The sequence below is a fragment of the Sminthopsis crassicaudata genome, chromosome 5, assembly GCF_048593235.1.
Source record: "Sminthopsis crassicaudata isolate SCR6 chromosome 5, ASM4859323v1, whole genome shotgun sequence".
NCBI lineage: Eukaryota > Metazoa > Chordata > Mammalia > Dasyuromorphia > Dasyuridae > Sminthopsis > Sminthopsis crassicaudata.
The window spans coordinates 34,820,011-34,837,260 of NC_133621.1; the positions used below are offsets into that span (position 1 = coordinate 34,820,011).

Here is a 17,250-nt window from a genome sequence, read left to right on the forward strand (position 1 = left end):
TGATCATTGCACTCTTGCTCATATTTGTCCAGACCCAGGAGATTTTTTTAACTTGGACTACAGCTTTCAGGGAACAGTGTAGGTTTCAGGAAGTGGAAAAGCAAGTGCATAATGTAAATTTGCTCAGGAGCAGATCAGTACATTCAGGGTAACAATTGTTTTATTCCATGCAAGCATACCAAGAAATTGCTGCTTGTGCTCAGAGGGCTTGGAAAAATCTTCCTTCTGCAAAAGACAGAATGTTTCTTTTGCACAGATCAAGCAAGGATTCAGTGAGTCCTTCAGTGACTTCCTTGCCAGACTTATGACAGCTGTAAATGGAGCTATAGGAGAAGGACAGTCTGCTGATATTATTGTTAAGCAACTGGCTTGGGAGAACTGTAACAAAGACGATTTAAAGGCCCTTTTGGGGGTATCCTCGACAGGTCTTAGGAGGAAATATCAGAGTGTTGTTCCTCAGGAGGCTTTCAAACATGTTGTGTTGATTAGTTTGAAAGCAATAGCAACTCTATTTAGCCCCAGGAACAATTGTTTCAAGTGTGGCAACCCAGGGTACTTACTGCCCACTAGGAGGAGGGAAAGGACAGAAAACTCTCCCATCCTCAACATCTTGCCCCGAACATAAGAAGGGATTTCACTGGGCTTCAGAAACCAGCCAAGGGGCCCAATCCCTAGGCCCATCAGCAAAATATGGGAGCAATCACCCAGCAGTGGCTGAAAGGGCAGACACAAAACCCTTAGTTTTTATAGATGCCCAAGATAAAGCCATGTTCAGTAGGACAGTAATTCCATTTTTTTAATAGCCAATCCTGCCTGTGTCTGACTTTTTTCTACTTCCCAAATCAGCACAATAGAGAACCCAGCTAACCTTCCCCAAATCTACCTTAGGCATTACTGTTGGCACAGAATGTTGTCTTTAAAGGCTACATTATACATCCCCTCCTCTGGGGCCCTGGGGAAATACTGAAAATGGTGGCTGGTATTAACCCTACCAACCAACCTGTGCATTTTCAGGAGGGGCCGTGCTGCCTTATGGCCTCATTTTCCATCCCAATGTGTATGAAATGCAATACTGAAGTGTTAGATAGAGAACACTCTCATATTTATTGGTCTAAAGTGATAAGTCAGTCTTCCTTGCCTATGTTAATGATTGACACCCATGGCAAAATGGGGCACGTAGACACAGGGGCTGATAAAACACTGTTGTCTTCCTTTTTCGGCTGGCAGAATTCCCCTCTCAATCAGCTGTTAACTGTTTGGGTGGGGAATGGTTCAGGTCCAGTCCCACCACCCCCATTAATACTCCCTTAACATGGGTGTAAAAGGGGGCACCAAGGGAAAATCAGACCTTTATATCATTGATTACTTGCCAGTAAATTTGGGGGCCATGACTTGCTAAGTAAATTAGGAATTAGTCTCGCCACAGAGGCTTTTCCACAGGGGCTACAGCATAGCCAGCACCTGTTCCAAATTGATGGAAATCTGACCAACCAGAACACTGGACAGAACAGTGGCTTTTTAGCAAAGAAAAATTGTAGGCTTCAAAAGAGATAGTACAAATCCAATTGGAACCAGGATATTGAGCCCTCCAACAGTCTTTGGAATAACATATCAGGAAAATGGAGGATGTTGATACATCCTAGGAAAATTAATAACCAAATGGAGACAATGGGTATCTTACAGCCAGGTCTCCTGTCTCCTAATATGATTCCTTCATATTAGACAGTATGGATCATACATGTGTCCAGGCTTATGTTTTCTCATGATTTTAAGCTTTAATGCATCATTGATAAATCTTAGGAAGAAAAGAGCATCCCAGTCACTGAAATTTCTGGCTTCCTGGCAGTTCTTAGACTTTTCCTTCTTATTTTCAGATTGATCTGCAGATCTGACAGGGGAATTTCAGGGACTGAAATTAATTCTTTCTAAACAAATCTACTAATGCTTTTGCAAAATGGGTAAGTAGAATACACAAGATGATTTTTAAAGACAGATTTTCTACATAGGATGTAAGAATTAAAAGGAACTTTGACACAACAGTGTGAATTATAAATAGACAAAGACTAGAATTTTATCTTTGCTAAAGAAACAAACCAGGTGGAAGATGGCAAAACTATTGAATGAGAATCAGTGGGAAATACAGTTTGAAACCCAATGAGGCAGAGTGGCTTGGGTTCAGGACACTAAATAATGAGCAAGCTTCCTGTCTCTGCACAAATACTCCAGCTTGAAATGACAGAGGTGATAGAGTAACAGATACAAAAGCAAATAGTTATATGTGATATCATGACAACTTCACAAACTGTTACTAGGATAAAAGGCCAAAAGTCTCAACAGCTGTGCTCTGTGCTGGAGAGATAGAGAGGAGGGAGGAGGAAAGGGAGAGAGAGCCAGAGCCAAGGAGAGAGAGAGGAGAGAGTATACAGGAGACAGGAGATAGGAGAAAAGGAGACAGGATAGAGAAAAAGACAGGGAAAGACAGGGAGAGAGAAAGAGGAGAGAGGAGAGCAAAGAGAGGAGAGAAGGGGAGAAGAGAGCATAGAGAGGGAGAGGGACAGAGGAAGGAGAGAAGAGAGTGGAGAGAGGAGAGAGCAGAGAGGACGGAGAGAGGAGAGAGGAGATAGTAGAGAGGGAGAGAGAAACAGGGAGAGAGAGGGAGAGAGAGCTGATAGCCACAAGGAATCCATAATAACTGCAACTTGACCTGTGAAGGGGCTGCCTTGTTTTTTTCTGATCTTCCACAAGCTCTTAGTGGTAAGAACTTTGATGATAACAAGACTTTTCTGGTAGTGGGGATCCCCAAATAGGTGTAGGAGGAGGAATGAGGGAGTTTGTATTTGGGGCAAGATGTGTATTTTTGTGGAACATCATTGGTCTAGAAATGAATGAGTGACATTCCTTGTGCCAGCAATAGGAGATGGACATGATGTTTGTTCCTGTCCTCAGTGCGGTAGCAGCTAAAATAGATGCAAGAACCTAAGAGAGAACCCTCTTCTGTAGACTCTGGGAAGATAGCACAAACCATCTAAGACTCATTTCCTAGGGAAATGGTTTTTGTTGTTCTCCTGAAGCAGTTCCTGTTTTCTTAAGACATCCAGAGAACTGGGCCTGGGAGTAAGGATGAGGCCTGAGTTTCAAATTATCTCAGGCAGACCTGAGTTTCCCAAGGCAAAATATCAAATCCATTTGCCTCCCATTTCCTCACAGGGTTGATATAAGGATCAAAGGAAATGGTGCTCCATACTATATTGGGTGTGGAGCACAGGGCAAAGGACAGAAAAGAAGTGTTTTCTCTCTGTTTCTCCTTGATGTGACCCTGAGACTGCCTCCAGGTTCTCCTTGCTTAGAACATTCAAACAAATCCCCCATCAGCTGATGGATGGAGCTGAACCATCAGAGACTTGTGGATCCCATTAGCTGGACAGGAGATGGGGCAGAGCAGCAAAGTTCTTAACCTTTTTCTGGTGACAATTAACCTCCTGACCACTAGTGGAGTTTATCCCACCTTTCTCTAACCTATATTTTAAATTCTTAAAAATAATTCTCTGCAATCTCTAAATGTTTATCTAATCCATTGCTTTATTTCTTTTCAATGAAAGAAAGTGGACAACAATATTCTTTCTACTGTAGATATCCAACATTGGGGTGGAAAATCCCTTTCTCCCTGTACTGGGGTAGCCAATCTGTCATTTCTTCTTAGAGAGCTGGTGTGCTTCAAAGCACTGAAAGGATTAAGAAAGACTTGGCCAGTGTAGAAGTGCAGATTAGGATTTTCAAGCCTCTCATTCTGGCCCTTCTGGCTCACAGTGTAGTTGAGACTTTCCCCTGAGGTTTTGTGGATTTGGGAATGCAGATAAGAGAGAATTCTTGGAAGAAAAAAGAAGCAGAGATGGGACCCAATGGACACTAAGGTCTATAGGATGTTGTGAAATCAAAGAATATTTGAATTGTTTGCAGAAATTTTGTGATACAAGGTATCCACCCTCCATTAAAGCAATCCACTTTCAAACCACAGAAAACAAATGAACTATCAAGGTTTCTTTATACTGACAAACACTTTGCCTACAATGTTTCATCCTCTATTTCCTCTATTGTCATACAAGGGAGTTTCTCAGTTACTCCCTTAGGATTACTTTCAGTGACTAGGAGAGAGGAGAGATGGGATGGAGAAAGGAGGAAACAGGGGAAAAACCTTTAGGAATGGAAAGCTTTTATCAATTGAGTTGAGGCTGGCTCTACAATAAAATCATAATGAATAATGAGAAGCAATAGTTAGTCTTCTATTGGCTGGGCTCCACCTACTAGGGACTTCATGGGCTGCTTATTACTCCTTTACTTGGGAAGATGGGGTAGTTTTTGGAACCTCAGTTCTTAGTACTTACTTATTTGATATTCTTTTCCCTCAGGAAAACTTTCAAGTTAAGCATGGGGAAAATACACCACCGGATATTTACCCAGGGTGAGAATCAATTAATCAACAAACTTGTGGTAATACTTGTTTTTATATCAGTCACGGTATTGAATAAGGAAGATGCACCCCTAAAATTCATTCTAAGAGGGAGGACCAAAGTATGTAAGTGAGAATATGCCAGATACAGAGCATATAAAATAAGGTCAGAAGTCATAATCTAAATGAAACAATGAGACTATCAGAGTACTTTAGGAGAGAGGTGTACAAGGGCACCAGGCAATTAGTTCTGGGAGTTAAAGAAAAAACTTCTGGGGAGGGGGGCAATGTTGAAATGGATGATATGTGGGCTAAGCAAAGGAAAGAATGGTGGATGACTGAGCCCACCAACATGGTGATAGAAAAAAATTTCATTAGAGGGCAGAAGTGGGGGGATGGGGACAGGAAGTGGGGAGAGACAAAGAATGGATTGTGTTTTGAACACATTGAGATTCAGGGGTCATTGGGCTTCTGGGTGAAAATGTCCAACAGATAGATGTGGGAACTGGGGAAGAGAGCTCAAAAGAGAGACTGAGGCAGGATCATTATACCTGGGAGGGGTTTAAGCTTTTTACATTTACATGGGAGTTTGATACTTGTAACTCCTTAGGACATTCTCTATATTCTGGCAGGAAGAGTATAGATAGCTACATAGGATGGGTGTGAGTGGAATATGAAGGATAATCTCTTTTGAAAAAAGGTTAAAAAAGAATGAGATAAGAATGTACCAGGAAAAGGGAAAGGGAGAAGTGGAATGGTGCAACTCCTCTGCCCAAGAAAAAGGTCAAGACAAAGCTTTTTAGGTGGGGGGGGGGCGAGAGGATGAGGAGATGAAGTTGAGAGAACATTGAGCTCATCACTACTGAACACCATAAATACTCAGTAGGGGTACAGAAAGCTTACTTAGCCTGCAAGAGGGGAATGGAATATGGGAAAGGGGGGTGAGAAAAGAATAGATCTTTTGGGGGAAGTCAGTAGTCAGTAGCAAAATACTTTTGAGAAGAGAGAGGGGGAAAGGAGAGAGAACAAATGTGGGGGAAATAAAATTAGCAATAGTAATTGTAAAAATAATTTTTGAAGCAATTTTCTCTGATCAAATATGAATATAATATCTCAGAAAGGATGAGTAGAATGTTCTCAGGGGGAAAAAAAAAAAAAAAAAAAAAAAAAAAAAAAACTTGGATAGTCTCCATGAACAAAATGAAATATTCCTTATATGAAATGAAGCAGTGTTCTTTAGCAACAGTTTTAAATGATTTTGTTGCAACACAATCATCCACAATTACTCTGAATGATTCAAGATAAAAATTCCTATCCAATCACAGAAAGGAATGATTGTGTCTCAATACAGACCAAAGCATTTTCTATTTCCCTTTTTGTCTATTTTCAACTTAATTTTTCTTGAGGCTTTTTATTTTCATTAGGGTGGAAGATCTAATTTTTTTTTTTTTCTCACAAGTTCTATAGAAATGTTTTGGATAATTTCAAATGTGGTTTCTTAATTGTGAGTGGGAATCAGGGAAAGAACCTACAAAGCAAAAAGGTTAAAACTAAATGTAAAAGAAAAATGCTTGAATGTAACATAAGCAAAATATTACATTAACATTAAAAAGGAGATTGTTCACTTTTGTATCTTGGAAGTTATAATAACATTGCTTTTCAATGAGTAAATCTCAACTGAATGGGCATTTGAGAAACCAGAACAGAGTTTAGAATGAGAAAGGGGAAAGAATAAATGAAGGCCACAGTCAATAAATATTTAATATCTACTATAGGTCAAGCTCCATAGTAAGCAAAGGGGGAGCAAAGAATGGCCCAAGCAGGGCCCTGGCCTGGAGAGGTTTCTGTCTGAGGTGAATTCATAGAAACAACTCTGTACAAATAAGTGGTTTACCACAAAAATTAGAATTAATGAAGGTGCCTCTTGGGCTTTGGCCAAGTAGGAAATGGGGGAAGAGCAGAGGCAAGAACATAATGACAAGGGTCCAGTTCTCCTGCAAAAGCCAGGAATCCCTTTTGGTAGATCATAATCCCGGTGCTGCTACCTTTTCCATCCACATTCTGTGTCTTCACTTCTTCCCCTTTGCTTATATAATCCCTTCTTCATTCACAGACATGGTCCCAAAGAAGAATTTGGAAGAGGAAATATCAGTGATACCCGGAGGTCCCCCTCACCATGGTGCACCTCTTGGCTCCAACAATGCTAATGTGTCAGAGCTCAAGGGCCAGGAGGACATCACTGAAACATCAGGTATCACTTTTGGTAGATCATAATTGCAGAGATGCTGCCATCTTTCCCACTCACATTCAGCTTCCTGATTCCTTTCCTTTGCTCATATGGTCCCTTCTTCATTCACAGACTTGGTCCAGCAGAGCCGCTTCCAACAAATAAAATCATTTTTTCAAAGAGGTCGCCGTGTTGCACCTCTTTCCTTGAAGACACTTAATGTGTCAGAGCTCAAGGGCCAGGAGGACATCACTGAAACATCAGGTATCACTTTTGGTAGATCATAATTGCAGAGATGCTGCCATCTTTCCCACTCACATTCAGCTTCCTGATTCCTTTCCTTTGCTCATATGGTCCCTTCTTCATTCACAGACTTGGTCCAGCAGAGCCGCTTCCAACAAATAAAATCATTTTTTCAAAGAGGTCGCCGTGTTGCACCTCTTTCCTTGAAGACACTTAATGTGTCAGAGCTCAAGGGCCAGGAGGACATCACTGAAACATCAGGTATCACTTTTGGTAGATCATAATTGCAGAGATGCTGCCATCTTTCCCACTCACATTCTGGTTCCTGATTCCTTTCCTTTTGCTCATGTGATCCCTTCTTCATTCACAGACTTGGTCCACCAGAGCAGGTTCCAACAAATGAAAACATTTCTATGCAGAGGTCACCGTGTTGAACCCTTGAAGATTAAAGCAATAAAGGTAGAGGAAGTCACTCCCATAAATAAACTAAAGGAGGAAGAGGAACCATCATGGATAAAAAATCTAAGTTTTGCCGTTCCTCCTCTGACACTGGCAGTACCACGTTTACTGCTACAACCCTGTCCACCTGTTTATCTACATGACATACCGGAAGGCACCATAGCCTTAGATACTGCTGCTCCCATTGGGATCCTCCATCCTGCCATGGGCAGAGAAAATAAGGATCTGTATCCTGTGTTGGGAAGCAAAAACAAGGATGTGTATAAGGCCATCCCCAAACTTTACATGCAAAGCCCCCAAGATGGAGGATATGGAGATAAAGGACCCTACTGGGGATTCGTGAAAGGACTGGCTTGTGGAGGATTTTCACAGGAAAGAATTGAATAACTCAATTAAAATTGGTGTAACAAATAACCATCAATTACTAGAATCAAAAAGGCCAAGAGTCTGAAGAGCCTTGAGAAGAGTGAGTGAGGAAGAAAGCTCTATAGCCACAAAAAACCCATCATAACCTAGAAGTTGACCAGGTAAGAAGCTGTCTAGTTTTTATTCATCTTCAAGAAGCTCGTGGTGGTAAGAAGCTTGATGATCCAGACTTTTCAGGCGATGGGGACTGCCACATATGTGTAGAAGGGGAAATGAGTTAGTTTGTATTTTGGTGAGGTGTGTATTTTGTTGGGATCAAGCTGAACCATCAGAGACTTGTGGGTCTCCTTAGTAAGAGAGGACAAGGGGCAGAACAGCATCAAAGGTTTTAATCTTTTCTGACAATTAACCACCTGGCCCACATTGCAGTTGCTACTTTGCCCTTAGGTCTTGTGGATTTGAGAATATGACTATGAGAGAACTTTTAAGGGAAAGAAAAAGCAGGGATGGGAGCATATGGACTATAAGCCTGACTGGTCCATAAGATGTTGTGAAATCTGAGAATATTAGAATTATTCACAGAAATGTTGTGATTTGGGCAGTCTGATAGAAGGTACCCACCCTCCTACTTAAAACAGACCACTACAAATCACAGCAAATGAATTTTCAAGATTCTTCTTTATACTGATAGACAAGACATTTTGCCTAAAATCGTAGTTGCGTCTCCTATTTCCTCTATTGTCATACAAGAGAGTTTCTCAGTTGCTCCCTTTGGATTACTTTCAATGATGAGGAGAGAGGGACAGAGAAAGGAGCAAACAGGGAGAGGAACCTGTAGAAATGGAATGTTTTTATCAATTGAGTTGTGCCTGGTTTTTCTCTGAAAAACATACTGGACAATAAAAAGCAATAGCAAGGCTGTGCCCAGTGAGCTGCTAGGGCCTTCCTGGGCAGCTTATTACTTCCTAATTTGGGAAGATGGGGCAGTTATTGGAACCTGAGTTCTTAGTATTTATTTATTAACATTCTTTTTCCTCAGGAAATCTTTGAAATTCAGCATGATGGAAATAACCCAGATTTTTCCCCATGGCGAAAAGCAACCAACAAACTTATGGATAATTAATACTTGTTATCGTATCCATAAGTGTATTAAATAAGGATGATGAATCTGTAAAATTCATTCTGAGGACCAAAAGTATATAACCTAGAATATGAAAGTATAGAAAAATAATGTCAGAATACATTTTCTTATATCAGACACTGTATTAAATGAGGAAAATATACCCCAAAGAATTCATTCTAAGAGGGAGGACCAAAAGTATAAATTAGAATATACCAGATACAAGGTATAGAAAAATGTCAGAAGTCACAGTGTTGAAGAGTGAGAATACCCTAACAGCGATAGGAGTCCCCACGCCAGTATCATAGGTTTTGTGAAAGAATGCACAGTTCTAATCTGCAAGCACTGGGCTAGTACCTGATTAGGAAGATAATGAAGTTTGGAATACCAAGTCTAGCGTTTTATTTAGCCTTCTATGGCTTGGAGCTGGGAGTGATTGAGGGGTCAGTTCTCAAATCAATAAGGGTGGTGATTATGCCCCAGACCAAGACCTTCAAATGAATTGTAGGTAAGGGTGATGCTGGGAGTTTCCCCTGGAAATCCAGTATGAGATGGGGAGGGGTTGAGATTCAGGGTTTTTCCAACTCAGGTGCCACCCGCACCAAAGATCAGGGTTGACATTACCCTATTGCATCAATAATCCTAATGGAATAATTAGACTGTGAGAACACTTTAGGATAGAGGTGTATAAGGTCACCAGGCAAATAGCTCTGGGAATAAAGAAAAGAAAACTTCTGGGGAAAAAATGATGTTGAGATCATTATATGTGGGGCTAAGCAAAGGGAAGAGTGGTGGATGACTGCAAACCTGACTGAAAGAAAAGAGAATTTCATTAGAGGGCAGAAGTTGGGGAACAAAAGAACAGCTTGTGATTTGGACACATTGAGAATCAGGTGCAATTGGCTTTCTGATTAAAAATGTCCAATAGATTTTATGTGGGAATTGGGAAAGAGCTCAAAAGAGAGACTGAGGTAGGTTCACTATGCCTGGGAAGGTGGTTTAAGCTTTATCTGTTTACACAGGAGGATGATACTTGTAACTCCTAAGGATTTTTCAATATTTTGTCAGAGTATACATAGCTAGATAGGATGGGTGTGAGTGGAAGATTAAGGGATAATCTCTTTTGAAAAAAAGGCTGAAAAGGAGATAGAAATGTACCAGGAAAAGGGAAAGAGAGAAGCAGAATGGTGCAAGTCATCTGGTCTAAGAAAAAGGGCAGGAAAAAACTTTTCAGGTGGAGAGAGAGAGGAAGAGAGGAGGTCGAGTGAAAGAATATTATTCTCATCCAAACTGGCCAAAATAGGAGACACCACCACAAATACTCAATAAGGACATAGAAATCTATCTTAGCCTGCACGAAAATGGGAGTGGAATGGAATATGGGAAGAGTGGGTAATAAAAGCACTGGTCATTTGGGGGAGTCAATGATCAGTAGCAAAACACTTTTAAGGAGAGAGACAAGGTGAAAGGAGAGAGAGAATCAATGTGGGAAATAAAATTAGCCTTTGTAATTGTAAAATTAATTTTTGAAACAACTTTTTCTGATGGAAGAGCATTGTTCTCTGGGAAAAGATGAGCAGAATGCTCCTTGGGGAAAAGCAAAAGAACAAAGTGAAAGATACCTTATATGAAATGATAGCATGTCTTGTAGAAGACCAGTTGTAAATTATGTTAGTTTTTTGTTCTCAGTAACATAATTATCCACAACTAATCTGATATCCATTCATGGAGAAGGAATGATTGTGTTCTGTATACATATCAAAGCATTCTCTATTTCCTTAAAATCTCTATTTTTATCTTTCTTATTTTCTTTAGGTTGGGAGATCTTATGTTTTTTCACAACTTTTACGGAAATGTTTTGGATAATTGGATAATTTCACATGCGGTTTCCTAACTGTGAGTGGGAATCGGGGAAAGTAACTACAAAGCAAAAATTTTTGAAACAAATGTAAAAGAAAAAATTTTGAATGTAATTGGGTAAAAGATATAAATCAAATAAAAGTTGTAAACAAAAGCGGTCATTTACTTTTTTTACTTTGGAGCTAATATTAACTTTGCATATCTATTAGTAAATATCAACTGAATGAGAATGTGAGAAAACAGAGTTTAGAAAAGAGTTTAGAAAACTATGGATAGTGGCATCATCCATAAACAGAAATTATCTACTGTGGGCCACTTGGGGCTTCATGGTAAGACTGGGGGGAGACAAAGAATGGAATAAGGCAGGCTCTGGCCTGAAGTTCCCAGTCTGACACTGATGCATTGTTGGTGGAGTTGTGAAAGAATCCAATCATTCTGGAGAGCAATCTGGAACTATGCCCCAAAAGTTATCAAACTTTGCAAACCCTTTGATCCAGCAGTGCTACTACTGGGCTTATATCCCAAAGAAATACTAAAGGAGGGAAAGAGACATATATGTGCCAAAATGTTTGTGGCAGGCCTTTTTGTAGTGGCAAGAAACTGGAAAATAAATTGGATGCCCATCAATTGGAGAATGGTTGGGTAAATTATGGTATATGAAGGTTATGGAATATTATTGCTCTGTAAGAAATGAGCAGTAGGAGGAATACAGAGAGGCTTGGAGAGACTTACATGAACTGATGCCTAGTGAAATGAGCAGAACCACGAGATCATTATACACTTCAATAAAGATACTGTATGAAGATGGGGGCAGCTAGGTGGCACAGTGGATAGAGCATCAGCCCTGAATTCAGGAGGCCCGAGTTCAAATCTGGTCTCAGACATTTAACACGTCCTAACTGTGTCACCCTGGGCAAGTCACTTAACCCCAGCCTAAAAAAAAAATAAAAATAAAAAATACTGTATTGTATTCTGATGCAAGTGAATATCTTCAACATAGATCTAGAGAAGAGCTAATTCAGTTCCAATTGATCAATGATGGAAAGAATCAGCTACACCCACAGAAGGAACACTGGGAATTGAGTGTAATTCAGTTTTGCACACATATATTGTATCTATAACACATTCAACATGTATGGGATTTGCCTGTCTTCCAGGGAAAGAGGGGGGGGGGGTAGAGGGAAGGAGGGGAAAATTCGGAACAGAAGTGAGTACAAGGGATAATGTAAAAAAAATTACCCATGCATATGCCCTGTCAAAAAAATTGTAAGTATACAATTAATAAAAAAAAAAAAAAAATTTTAAGTTCCCAGTATAAGGAGGTGACTATATACAAACAACAAACTACATGAGTGTTTTATCATAAAACTAGAAGCAATGAAGTTGTCTCCTGGGCTTCCAGTAGAAAATGAGGGAGAGCATAGACAAGGGCACATTGACAAAGGTCCGGTTCTCCTCCAAAGACCAGTTACACTCTTGGTAGATCATAATCAAATTATCACTCTTTGCAGATGACATGATGGTATACTTAGAGAACCCCAAACACTCTGCTAAAAAGCTATTGGAAATAATTCAGTTTTAGCAAAGTTGCAGGATACAAAATAAATCCACATAAATCCTCAGCATTTTTATACATTACCAACACAATCCAACAGCAAGAGATACAAAAAGAAATTCCATTCAAAATAATGGTCGATAGTATAAAATACTTGGGAATATATCTACCAAACGAGAGTCAGGAATTATATGAGCAAAATTACGAAACACTTGCCACAAAAATAAAGTCAGATTTAAATAATTGGAAAGACACTCAGGGCTCTTGGATAGGCCGAGCAAATATAATTAAGATGACAATATTCCCTAAACTAATCTATTTATTTAGTGCTATACCAATCAGACTCCCAAGAAAATATTTTCATGACCTAGAAAAAATAACAACAAAATTCATATGGAAGAACAAAAGGTCAAGAATTTCAAGGGAAGTAATGAAAAAAAAATTAAATGAAGGTGGTCTAGCTGTACCTGATCTAGAACTGTATTATAAAGCAACAGTCACCAAAACCATTTGGTATTGGCTAAGAAATAGACTAGTTGATCAGTGTCATAAGTTAGGTTCACAGGGCAAGATAGTGAATAAAAATAGCAATCTAGTGTTTGATAAACCCAAAGATCCCAAATCTTGGGATAAGAATTCATTGTTTGACAAAAACTGCTGGGAAAACTGGAAATTAGTATGGCAGAAACTAGGCATGGACCCACATTTAACACCACATACTAAGATAAGATCAAAATGGGTCCAAGATTTAGGCATAAAGAATGAAATCATAAATAAATTGGAGGAACATGGGATGGTTTACCTCTCGGACTTGTGGAGGAGGAAGGAGTTTGTGTCCAAGGGAGAATTAGAGACGATTATTGATCACAAAATAGAAAATTTTGATTACACCAAATTAAAAAGTTTCTGCACAAACAAAATCAATGCAAACAAGATTAGAAGGGAAGTAACAAATTGGGAAAACATTTTTACAGTTAAAGGTTCTGATAAAGGCCTCATCTCCAAAATATACAGAGAATTGACTTTAATTTATAAGAAATCAAGCCATTCTCCAATTGATAAATGGTCAAAGGATATGAACAGACAATTTTCAGATGATGAAATTAAAACTATTTCCACTCATATGAAAGAGTGTTCCAAATCACTACTGATCGGAGAAATGCAAATTAAGACAACTCTGAGATACCACTAAATACCTGTCAGATTGGCTAAGATGACAGGAACTAATAATGATGAATGTTGGAGGGGATGTGGGAAAACTGGGACACTAATACATTGTTGGTGGAGTTGTGAAAGAATCAAACCATTCTGGAGAGCAATCTGGAATTATGCCCAAAAAGTTATCAAAATGTGCATACCCTTTGACCCAGCAGGGCTACTACTGGGCTTATATCCCAAGGAAATACTAAAGAAGGGAAAGGGACCTGTATGTGCCAAAATGTTTGTGACAGCCCTTTTTGTAGTGGCTAGAAATTGGAAAATGAATGGATGTCCATCAATTGGAGAATGGTTGGGTAAATTATGGTATATGAATGTTATGGAATATTATTGTTCTGTAAGAAATGACCAACTGGAGGAATACAGAGAGGCTTGGAGAGACTTATATCAACTGATGCTGAGTGAAACGAGCAGAACTAGGAGATCATTATACACTTCAACAACGATACTGTATGAGGATGTATTCTGATGAAAGTGGATATCTTCAACATAGAGAAAAGCTAATCCAATTCCAATTGTTCAATGATGGACACAATCAGCCACACCCAGAAAAGGAACACTGGGAAATGAGTGTAAACTGAGAGCATTGGGGTTTTTTTTTGTTTGTTTTGTTTTGTTTTGTTTCTCTTCCCAGTTTATTTTCACCTTGCAAATAAAATCCTTCCTTTGCAACAACAAAAACAACAAAATTCGGTTCTGCACATATATATTGTACCTAGGATATACTATAAGATATTTAATATATATGGGAATGCCTGCCATCTAGGGGCGGTAGTGGAGGGAAGGAGGGGAAAAACTCGGGAACAGAAGGAAGTACAAGGGATAATGTTGTAAAAAAAAAAAAAAAAAATTTACCTATGCATATGTACTGTTAAAGAAAATGTTATAATTATAAAAATTAATTTTAAAATTATCCAAAAAATTTAAAAAAAGAGAAGTAAAAGAAAAAGAAACAAAAAAACCAAAATATATGTAGTTTGTCTTTGTCAAACTTTGTGCTCTCAGTGTTTCTCCTTTGCTCCCTTAACCCCACCAACCCCAAAACAATAAGCAATCTAAGAAAAATTCAATAATTCCAATTCTTTTTAGCACATAACCACATTTTTCATGTTGTGCAAGAAAAAAATCAGATGAAGCAAAAACACAACAAAAGAAAAAAAATAGGAATCTGTGTGGGACAGGGTGCTAGACACTTAAGCCAGATATAAACAGAACGTATTATAAGGAGAAGCCCAAAATATTCCCAAAGGGCTGTCAAAATGTGTATACCCTTTGATCCAGCAGTGTTCCTCCTGTGCTTGTATCCCAAAGAGATAATAAAGACAAGAAAGGGACCCAGATGTAGAAAAATGTTTGTGGCAGAAACTGGAAACTGAGTGGATGCCCATCAATTGGAAAATGGCTGAATAATTTACGGTTCATGAATATTATGGAAAATTTTGTAGTGTAAGACATAATCAGCAGGACGATTTTAGAGATGCCTGGAGGAACATGAATTGATGCTGAGGGACATTATCAGAAACAAGGGATCATTGTACACAGCAACAACATTATATGATGATCAATTCTGATGCACATGGTTCTTTCCAACAATGAGATTATTGAGGCCATTTCCATTGATCTTGTGATGAAGAGAACCATCTACACCCAAAGAGAGGACTGTGGGAGCTGAGTGTGATTCATAATATAGGATTTTTCTTTTTTTCTTGCATTTTTCTTATTGTTTTCCCCTTATTCCCTCTTTTTCTTGAGCAGCAAGATAATTGTATAAATATGTATGTGTAAGGGTTGAAGAGGAGTCAGGTGCATTACAACAGGAAGTAAATAAGCAATAATGCTTGAGAGCCCCGGAAGTGGGTCTGCTATGAACTAGTAGGGACTGCCTCATGGTCAGGAACTCTGGTCACATCAAAATCCACATCATTTATGGGGGAAGTATCTTCTTCTCTGATTGGCTAGTCAGCTAGGCAGGATGTGAACAAGTGAATAAAAGATCTTGACCTTGCACATGGCTGTTCTTGAGTGCTCTATCATGTTTAAAACATCATTCTTATGACATTATGGCCAGAGATCTTTGAAGACCTTTGACAGATATAAGCTTTGTAAACCTGGTTTCAGCATTGTAAAAGACAGTGACTAGAGATTTCTCTAAGGGCTTGGGATTAGAGACTGGCAGTAGTGAATGCAGAGTGAATTCACAAAAGTAGTCAATGCTGAGTTGGCATTCACAAGTGGCGCCCAATGTGGGGGCTATGCTGTAAATCACCAGAACCCCATTAATCGGGAAGACATGAGGGGAAGGCAGAAAGGCATTAAGGATCTAAGAATACGTTTACCTATGATCAAGCTCCAGGACACAGCTGTGTATGCAGCTCAAATAAATAGGTCAAAGAACCAGATGGATGATTTTTTAACAAAGATCACCTCTGAAGAACAGCAGGGAGCTTGCTTTCAAACTCCAAGGAGTTTACCCCCACACCCATTATATATAGCTCAGCAAGGAAAAAATCAAGAGCTAATAGATATGGTTGAGAGTATAGAGCAAAAAATACAAGAATTAAAGGTTGAGTTAGAGGTAAAATGAAAAATTACATTACAAGACAATAAAAAAAAAGATAAAAGAATTACAGGCTGAATTACAAGCTGAAAAAATGGGTTATAGCAGAACAGAAAGAGTTCTGCCTACTGATTGAAACAGAGAAGGAAAACAACAAGCAGAACGTTGAACATGCCACATGGAAACCAGCGTTTTGTTAATTTATCTCATCTGCTACTGCTTAAGGGGGATCTACTGGTCTTAGTAGTCATTTTACTGAAAGAACTTTCTACCCTGCTAATGGGAAGGAGCTTGATTCTTTTCATATGCAAAATTCGGTTTTGGCTGCAATTCTGCCCACCAGGAGAGTCTTTGAAAATGCAGCATTCCAACTTGCTCAGTTAGTCTCTAACATCAGATTTATTGACTCACACTCCTAGAATATACTTTGGTGACTTCTGGCAACAGAATTTAGGGATATTGTGGACTGAAGCTTTCACAGCTGAGCATCCTTTTTGCCTATTATTTGTATGAATGGCAGACCATTAAAAAGGTTGGTAGACACAGATGTAGATAGTACAGCTATTAGAGGTGCCAGCTGTTCTGCTTGGCTAAAGATTATAGCAAACACCTATACGTCTGCCATAAAAGGATCTATAGTAGATAAAATTTGTGCTACCTCTTTGAGATGGGAATTTAAAGATAAGAGAGAAGTTTTTATTTTTATGTTTAAAGGTTCCCCATCAAGAGATATCTTACAAAGTGAAAAAAATCAGATTTCATTAGGTATAGGACAGTAGCAACTTTACCAGGGATATTTATAAGTTTCTCTAAGTCCTTGGAATTCCCCTGAATTTCATATAAAAAGGAAATTTGGGGAATGGAGAATATTGATTGATTCGAGAAAAGCAAATGGACAAGATGGAGACAATGGAAGCTCTTCAGCTTGGGCTTCCATCTCCTCAACTGCCTAGGGAATGGTCTTTTTGGCTTAAGAATTCTATCTCTCTAGATAAGTATAGGAAGGGATTTGTCTTCTCAGTGCCCAGGATTAATTTAGCTGAGCCTTATAAAGTGTTTGACTGGACAGTTTTGCCACAGGAAATGAAGAACAGCCCAAATAATGTGTCAAATGCCAGGGGGCTGCTGATCTTACTCCTGTAAGAAAAGTATCTCCAAAAGTTTTGTTATCACCATTATATGACATTTTAATTAGACT

General features: G+C 39.0%; 1 protein-coding gene across 2 annotated transcripts; it reads left to right on the forward strand.

Moving 5' to 3' along the window:
- The first annotated feature begins 1,879 nt into the window (after positions 1–1,879).
- On the forward strand, positions 1,880–10,834 carry LOC141543483 (uncharacterized). Of its 2 annotated transcripts, none has more exons than XM_074268812.1 (7): positions 1,880–1,958; positions 4,407–4,459; positions 6,561–6,698; positions 6,807–6,938; positions 7,047–7,178; positions 7,288–7,903; positions 10,678–10,834. In XM_074268812.1, the coding sequence occupies exons 1-6, from the start codon at positions 1,942–1,944 to the stop codon at positions 7,761–7,763; spliced, it is 948 nt and encodes a 315-aa protein (XP_074124913.1). In that variant the 5' UTR covers positions 1,880–1,941; the 3' UTR covers positions 7,764–7,903; positions 10,678–10,834. The 2 variants fall into 2 exon arrangements, with proteins under 2 accessions (XP_074124913.1, XP_074124914.1); XM_074268813.1 differs by lacking the exon at positions 1,880–1,958 and adding an exon at positions 2,450–2,754.
- Positions 10,835–17,250: the final 6,416 nt, after the last annotated feature.